The sequence below is a fragment of the Notothenia coriiceps genome, unplaced genomic scaffold, assembly GCF_000735185.1.
Source record: "Notothenia coriiceps isolate Sejong01 unplaced genomic scaffold, NC01 NC01_scaffold00005813, whole genome shotgun sequence".
Lineage (NCBI taxonomy): Eukaryota > Metazoa > Chordata > Actinopteri > Perciformes > Nototheniidae > Notothenia > Notothenia coriiceps.
The window spans coordinates 10,219-19,102 of record NW_011338514.1 but is presented as its reverse complement, the minus strand read 5'-3'; the positions used below and the strand labels follow the sequence as shown (position 1 = coordinate 19,102).

Genomic DNA, 8,884 nt, shown 5'->3' with positions numbered 1-8,884 from the left:
GGAATGTATTTTCAAATATGCTCCATGAGAATGAGCTTAGCACTAGCTTTGTGTAATCCTCGCCGACATGCCCCAATTATGAAACGATACATGCGTGATGGAGTAATGATAACCAACCTGAAGCACATGTGACCGGTTAAGAAATCTGAGCCTTCACATTGGAGGAAGACTCATAAAGTGCTGCATTGTTGTGATATTCTTTAATATCCCGAGGGGAACCTTTTAAACGATGAGGAAGTTATTAATACTGTACTGACTGACCGGGTTCATCACGCCTTTCCAAGAAAGAGTTGAATATTAATGTTATCACTGAGAAAGTATTTCTCTCTCATCCTTTACTTAGTACAATATAGACCTGCATTCAAAATATTGCATTGTGATACTGTATGTTTAATTATTAGATGTTTATGCAGTAATGTATCAAAAGTATTTCACCGTTGGAGCTAGCTTTTACTAGTCTCCTCCAATAGTTCCCAACCTCTGGCTAGGGGTCTGCTAAGAGGTCCGAAGTTTAATCTGAGGGGTTTTGAGATAAGGGTAGAAAATAGCTTATGTAAAATGGATATACTCAGGTACCGCCATGTGACTGGCTCTTTAAGCTCCAGTAGTGATGGCTTGGGTCTTGAGTTTGATTCACCAATATCTTATTATGTTTCCTATTAAAGGGGCCTATGATGCTCATTTTCGGGTACATATTAGCATTAGTTTCCTTGCTTTAATGTTCAGAAAGGTCTTTATTTTTCTCATACTGCCTGCATGCAGCAACTTACATTCACAAATATCTTCCTAAGTTTGTTGTTAAATTTCTTCACGAGAAAGGTTTTGAGAATATGTCTTAAACAGACATTGTTTATGTTCTCATAGCAATAACTCCCATTGTCCTTGTAGATTAAATACATTGAAATTGCATGCCTGTACAATTAAAGATAAGGCCATAAACAATCGTTTTGCACAAACATTTCAGCATTTACATGTGTGAAAGTGTTCTCTTGAGTGTTTGATCTGTAAGGAATGACATGTGTGCTTCACTATTTGATCTTTGCAGTGACACTGTTGTTGTTTTTCTACTGAATGCTTTAAACAAATACAGTAAAGTTTGCTGATAATGAATAGAGTTCCATCATTTGCTCTAGATTCTACCTCATCTGGTTATAGCTTTGGGTTTTCTCAACAACATCAAATCAGTTTCCTTAATCACTACAGAATGTCCCGCTGCAGTCGCTTTACCGCACCGTTGTGACGAAAAGGGAGCTGAGCCAGAAGGCAAAGCTCTCTGTCTACCGCGCCATTTTCGTTCCTACCCTCACCTATGGTCATGAAGGATGGGTCATGACCGAAAGAACGAGATCGCGGGTACAAGCGGCCGAGATGGGTTTTCTCCGCAGGGTGGCCTGTGTCTCCCTTAGGGATAAGGTGAGAAGTTCGGTCATCCGGGAGGGACTCGGAGTTTAAACGCTCCTCCTTCGCGTCGAAAGGAGCCAGTTGAGGTGGTTTGGGCACCTATTTAGGATGCCACCTGGGCGCTTCCCCAGGGAGGTGTTCCAGGCACGTCCAGCTGGGAAGAGACCAAGGGGTAGACCTAGAACCAGGTGGAGGGATTACATCTCTTCGCTGGCCTGGGAGCGCCTTGGGATCCCCCAGTCAGAGCTGGTTGATGTGGCCAGGGAAAAGAAGGTTTGGGGCTCTCTGCTGGAACTGCTACCTCCGCGACCCGACCAAGGATAAGTGGGAGAAGATGGATGGATGGACTACAGAATGTCCTGAGGTTATTGTAGAAATAATCAAGATGGTGCCAAAGGTATCATCAGCTCATTCAAACTAATGAAAGTTTTTGTTTTTTATATTTCCAGCCTGACTTCTTCACCTTCAGCAAGAAGAAGCAGATGAACAAAAGGTGCGACGCCAGAGGGCCGATCGGGGTGGGGAATTCAAATGAATGTTGAACCTGGAGTTCACAGAAAGTTAAGCAAGGAGACACTACATGCTGGAAGGAGGGGAGAGAGTTTTACTAGTGAGCTAATGTGTGAAATGGTCTCTGCTTTGGTTTAAAGGTGAGAAAACATCATTTTAAACTGGATGGGTAGATTACAAAAGGTATTTAACAGACACAAAGGGTCTTTAATGCTGCATGCATGTCATGTTAAAGTTATTCTGATTCTAAAAATGAACCATGTGTGAAGAGAGACTCAGGTACAAGACAAAAAACACTTCACTACAGGATACAAAGGAGGTCTGCACACTGATGGGCTCCAAATAAATAGTTAATTTTACTGTTTTGATGAACAAGATTTTCCTCTTTACCAAATTCTCATCCTCTCTCAGCAAAATTCTACTTCAGTAGCACTTTCCAGTTTCCTTCCCATCTACTATGATATAAAGATGTTTTGCGTGTTCATGTTTCATTTAATACAGAGTTTAATTACTAGAACATGCAGATAAATATGTTTGTATGGCTGTTGAAAGTATTCTCTGATGTATGGAGTGATACAAAGAGATCCTTTATCCAATGTTCACATTTCATCTCTGGGAAAAAAAATAATAAGATAATGCCTCATTATCAAACAGTTCAGAAAAGGTTTAATACAAGAAAAATGCCTCAATGTTCAACTGAGGAGGTTTTTACGGGTGATATCTGTTAGTTGGAATTATTTTCATATTCACCTGAGGGGGTCCTCTGGGCCTGAACGTCACGATATGCTGTCTCCTGCTTCTATTTCTTAAACCTGGCAGCACAATAACCCTTTGGTGGGAGAGAGGGAGAAAGGGGCTTTCTTGAGAAGTCAAATGACCCGCAACATGGTCTCTAACGACTCACACACACAGGACCCTCTGAGGCTTTTCCAGATTAGATCCTGGCATTTTCTGCAGAGGGAGGGGACTTCATAATATCACACTTGTGGTTATTTGGTGCATTATGATTTATTTCCCCCTTTCCCCCCTGAGATCTCAGTAAAGGCCCTCCGACCCAAGAATACCTGAAAAAGAGTCAAAATTAGAGTTTTCAAGTGCAACAGTAAATAATATATTGTGGGGGCCACAATAAAAGGCTAATTCCTAACAGGTTCATTTGCATACAGTGCTCATAAAGGCGAGAAAACTCACTCCATTTACATGCATTAAAGTGGCCTGCTCATTCATCATCATTTGTGTTTTAAACAGTTTTGTAATGTGGGAACTGCAGGAGTGCATTGAGTTTTAGATGAATACTACTGATCATGAGGAGCTCACTACCTTCTGCCTTTACCCTCAGGAGAAAATGTGATGTGAGATGGCATGTGATGTAGTCATGCGCTAATCCGGTATTTAAATGTGCGGGTCACTGGCTAGGGATGTGCAAGCAGGGGTCCAGCGCATTGGAGAGGAGTTTCACACACACTCAGAGAAAGTCATTCCTGCTGTGGTAGAGTGTTGCACCTTCAGTTTGGATAAAGTTTTAGCTGAAGTCCTGATACACTGTCAGACGGTAAAAAAGAGTCCATCAGTCGTGCGTAAAGTTTAGCGACCGTGTTTGGATGATGTGGCAGAGCTGTTGTTTGGTGCTGGTGTGCGCGGTGGTGGTGAGCGCGCAGTTCCCCAGAGAGTGTGTGACACCTGAGGGGCTCCGGAGCGGGACGTGCTGCCCCTCGCCATCCGGACTCAACGACGACCCGTGTGGGTCCGGTACGGGCCGCGGAGAGTGCGTGGCCATCGCAGTGGACGCAAGGCCGCATGGCCCTCAGTATCCGCACGACGGGAGGGATGACCGGGAGCGATGGCCCATCCGGTTCTTCAACCAGACGTGTCGGTGTAACGGGAACTTTAGCGGGTCTAACTGCGGCCGCTGCAGGCACGGCTGGACCGGAGCCATCTGCGACCAGCGGGTCTCTGTCGGTGAGTGCCCCTCCTAGGATCATTACATTGCATATTGGCTTTAATTAATGGAGAAGCCATATAACATTTAAATTGGTATCCATCTATTTATTTATTAAGTTAAAAATTAATTTGTTTTGCTCATATTCCAGCTAAAATGCATCTAAAATAGTTAGAAAAAGGCATTTGATGAGAGAAATAATTGAGTGAAAGTCCCTATTTTGCCCTGGAGTCTTACTGTGACTGATGATGCCTCCATCACTGCACAACATGACACCTATTTGTATAATGTATTACATCTGGAAAAACCCAGATTATGGCATCATCTCTGCTTTGGTTGGAAGGGAGAATAACATTTCAAATTTGATATGTGGAGTTTAAAGAAATGTACCAATCCATTTAAAAAAGTTATTTAGAAAAAGGCATTTGATAACAAGAACAATTGATTCAATCTTCCCGTTATGCACATTTTTTGTACTTATTTTCTCAGTCATTACAATCTGATCCCTTATTAACGCATGACTGAGTGAGTTAATCCACTTGTCCCCCTGCTGTAATCCCACAGTGAGGAGAAACGTGATGGGGCTCAGCACAGAGGAGAAGCGTGCCTTTGTGGATGCTCTGGATCAGGCCAAGCGCACCGTGCACCCCGACTTGGTGATCGCCACTCGGAGAACCCCGGAGATCTTCGGGCCGGACGGACTCACCCCGCAGTTTGAGAACATTACCATCTACAACTACTTTGTGTGGTCGCACTACTTCTCCGTCAGCAAGACCTTCCTGGGCGCGGGTCAGGCCAGCTTTGGGGGTGTGGACTTTTCTCACGAGGGGCCGGGCTTTGTCACGTGGCACCGGTTCCACCTGCTGCAGCTGGAGCGAGACATGCAGGTGAGATAACACACAGAACAGAATCACCATTTGAGAGGACACTTTAAAGCAGTAATAATACATATATCCATTGAAATAATGTCTAAGTCATCATCTGAAAACCCTGTGGCCCACTGATGAACACCATAACGTTTTCTATATTATTGACTGGGTTCTGTGGCGACATTTCCAGAACAAATCCCAAACTGCACCTCCGTTTGGATCTGTGGGTAGTGATCCCCCATCTGTTATTCCCCACAGTTTGTTTATAATCCCTAATGTGTTTCACCCCAACTGCATTCAAGGAAACCACCACTGGAGATGCAATTTCTCGCTGTAATAGACAAGCGGCGTGCAAAATGTAATTTAAAGCGTTTGAATTAAATTTGGAGATGGTGTCTGGAAAATAACAACTGAGCTTTTGTGTGCAGTAAATTGCACACAAGTTAAGAGCTGGACCACTGTTTATACCCATCAGTGGTTCCTAATTATACACTTCTCTTTTTAGGACCAACACTTAGAAATGGAGGCTTCTTTAGGGCTCTGATGCCGTAGCAGTACCTGAAATAATGTGACGAAAAAGTTCACCAGTTCCTTGTCCTACTCCAAATTAAATCACAAACAATATAACTTGACCTTTATGTGTTTATTTCTCGTGTTTGTGCACTAGCCAATTCTCAAAATGTGGTCCGCGGACCACTGGTGGTCCGTGAGTGCCCCTAGTGGTCCGTGAGTATATTCGTAAAATTTCACATTTGAAATAAATAAATACATTTAAGTTTTCCGCACTCTCGCGGGAATATCTCCGCAATGGAGCGAGCTCACTTTCGATTGCATGATATAGCCCAGCGCAACACCTTCATCACACATGTTGCCACTTGTTTGTACAATTTTCAGGCGATCTGTTATCTGTTCTAGAAAAACGATGTGATTTTGGATATTTGTGGAGTTAAGTGGTCCGCGAGTATGAAAAAGTTTGAGAAACACTGTGGACTAGACAAACAAAACAATTGTGAAAGAGCAAGGATAAGACAATTAAACTTCCTAAAATAAAAGTATTTTCTTTCCAGACGTTTCTTTTAATCCATTATAACTTTATACTCATTTGTTTCTTAAGCCGTGGTTAACATCTATTCTAAATGTTTCTTGACCTGTTACATTTAATCATTGATTAAATACCTCAGGATTGTTTCCGCGGAGGCTTTCAAATAGACATTTTCCTGATTTATTGAAGCATGAAATGGCTTTAAAGTAAATCATAGTGTGCGCAAATGATAATAAATGTATTCTGTGCAGACCAAATTAGACTTAAAAGATTATTTGGCATTATCTGAGGCGATGGGAACACTTTATCAGCAGCAGAAAAAAGGTGAATCCTCAAACTTGAATTTATTTCCAACAGGACATGCTGCAGGACCCGTCCTTCGCCCTGCCCTACTGGAACTTTGCCATCGGGGGGAGCACATGTGACATCTGCACAGACGACCTGATGGGGGCGAGGAGCAGCTTCGACATGAACTCCCTGAGCACCAATTCCATCTTCTCCCAGTGGAGGGTGATCTGTGAGAGCGTGGAGGACTACGACACGCTGGGAACCATCTGCAACAGTAAGACTATTGTTCACAGAGCAGATATTACAGTGATCCTCTTTATTCTTTGTGCACAGACTGTCGTGAGTCTCATATACCTCCCCCCCCGCCCCCCCCCTTCCCCCCCCAGACACTGAGAGCACCCCCATCAGGAGGAACCCTGCAGGGAACGTGAACCGGCCGATGGTGCAGCGCCTCCCCGAGCCCCAGGATGTGGCCGACTGTCTGCAGGTCAACGCCTTCGACACGCCGCCGTATTACTCCACCTCCTCCGAGAGCTTCAGGAACACCATCGAAGGTGAGAGACTGCATATATATAATGACACCTTTAATCATGTTTACAACATATTAAGACATATTGCAAAGGAAATACATTATACAATGTGAGTACATTTAAAAAGTCATCAAAAAGCAAAGAGAATAAAAAAAAAAAAGACAGGTTTAAAAAACGAAAATTTTAAAGTGCTGTTTTAGGTGCAATTATTTACTATAACAAATACAGGCACGCATACAGATATACTTGCATTTTATATATTAGAATAATAATTGTTGAGGAGGATAACTATTTTTATCTTTTATCTCAAACATTTTGAAACATCTACAATATGTTAATAGTTTATATTTTGTCAATAAGTATTTTGTGATCAATCTATCCATGAAATGTTTTAAAGATGTGTGGTATACATTAATTTACACTTCATAAAGCACATAAAAAAACAAAATGTGTGCAACTATAATTAGAAAATCAGGAATACTTTATTTATCCTGGAGGAAATTGGGTATTTGTGACAGTTAATTTAAGATGTATGAAATAATCAGAAACATTAAAGTTGAGCCATTTCATAAAAAACTGAATAAAATAAAACACAAAGATATTTACGGAAACATAATAATTTAATGAAAGAAATGTCCAATAAAAGAAAGAATGGTTAAAATATATTTTAATAGTCTAATAGAATTGTTATCATTTCTCATCAGCAATTAATTAAAGAAATATAATGTAAAATATGTATAGAAACATAATAAGTTGAAGTTAGAATGTTCAATGAAAAGATCAACTGAAATAAAATAGGAAAATATTTATATAAACATAAGAATTAAAAAAAAAAAGTCCAATAAAAGGTACAAAAAGAAGAATAAACTGTTTAGGAATGTTATCAGAATAATTGAGTTGTCTTTTTATCAGCTATGATGCAATATGTATGAACTGATATAACTTGTAATTAATATAGCATTTGTTAATGATTTGTGTTATACATTGTTTCCTCTCTCACTGTTTCCCCCTGTGTGTCGGCGTTGTTCTGCAGGCTACAGTGCCCCCAAGGGGAACTACGACCCCGCGGTGAGGAGCCTGCACAACCTGGCCCACCTGTTCCTGAACGGGACGGGCGGGCAGACCCACCTCTCCCCCAACGACCCCATCTTCGTGCTGCTGCACACCTTCACCGACGCCATCTTTGACGAGTGGCTGAGGAGACACAGTCCAGGTTTCTACCATTATTCATTACACCTGCGTACTTCCTGCTTTTCATGAGGAGCTTTTCGTCTAACTGGAAATGTTTCCTGACAGATTCCACACTGTATCCTGAGGAGAATGCCCCCATCGGTCACAACGGGGGCTACAACATGGTGCCTTTCTGGCCCCCGGTTACAAACGCAGAGATGTTTCTGACAGCCCCTGAAAACCTGGGATATTCATATGAAGCCGAGTGGCCAGGTGAGGAGGATTTCTTTGGCTCTGCTTTCTTTAAATAATCCACAGAACGATAGTAATAATCTTCCTCTTTACATTTACAGCTCAAGCTTTCACAATGACCGAAATCATCACAATGGGGATAGTATCCGCCCTTGTGCTGGTTGCGGTTGTTTTTGCCGCCACAACGTGTGCCGTGCGAGCAAAGTCATACAAGATGGAGGGCCGCCAGCCTCTGCTCTCAGACCAGTACCAGCGCTACGACGACGAGAAGAGCCAATCAGTAGTTTAGATCCTAGTCTCTCTTTTCTGTACAGAGACACAGCTGGGCAGACGGCTTGATCTGCAGATTCCTCAAAGTGACAGGAAGTAATCTCTTGGGAACATTCATATCTCAAAAACAAAGCTGGTGTAGTTCATTCTGATTTACACATATGCCATTTTTTTATTTTATGAAAAGGTCAATGTATATATTGACCGTTATGCGGAATATGGTTTTGCAGAGTTTGCAATGAATCTTTAAAATGTTTCAGATTTTGGAAAAGCTGAAAATGACATGACACAGAGCCATTATCCCCACAAGGGGGCGTAATAGTTCAACCTTACTCTGTATTTATGTAGGAGAGAAAGATAGGAGTTTTTTTTTATTATTATGTTTTTAAGTAAATTGATCCCACAATTGAATTCATTTATGAACTTTCAGAGAAAGCAGGGGTGTTGATTCAGAGGAATTCAGAGTCAACAGATACAGCTTTTTATCTCTAATTTGAAAACAAAATAATCCATATGATGTGGTCCTTAATGCTTTTCTGTTTTTACATGTATACTGTTGCTGGATCTGAGTGCATGCCAAATTATTTAAATGATTAAACTGTACGTCCACATA

General features: G+C 41.7%; 1 protein-coding gene across 1 annotated transcript; it reads left to right on the top strand.

Annotated features, from left to right (window-relative positions):
* The first annotated feature begins 3,344 nt into the window (after positions 1 to 3,344).
* LOC104943247 (5,6-dihydroxyindole-2-carboxylic acid oxidase) lies at positions 3,345 to 8,884 on the top strand. Its single transcript, XM_010768593.1, has 7 exons — positions 3,345 to 3,870; positions 4,415 to 4,737; positions 6,119 to 6,323; positions 6,436 to 6,603; positions 7,613 to 7,792; positions 7,876 to 8,022; positions 8,103 to 8,884. Exons 1-7 carry the CDS (start codon positions 3,513 to 3,515, stop codon positions 8,288 to 8,290), a joined length of 1,569 nt encoding a protein of 522 aa, XP_010766895.1. The 5' UTR covers positions 3,345 to 3,512; the 3' UTR covers positions 8,291 to 8,884.

Excerpts from the sequence above, each read along its gene's own strand:
- LOC104943247 (XM_010768593.1), top strand. The coding sequence starts at position 3,513 with ATGATGTGGCAGAGCTGTTGTTTGGTGCTGGTGTGCGCGGTGGTGGTG. Across the intron at positions 7,793-7,875 it reads GCTGAGGAGACACAGTCCAG|ATTCCACACTGTATCCTGAG; the intron begins GTTTCTACCATT and ends GTTTCCTGACAG. Across the intron at positions 8,023-8,102 it reads ATATGAAGCCGAGTGGCCAG|CTCAAGCTTTCACAATGACC; the intron begins GTGAGGAGGATT and ends TTACATTTACAG.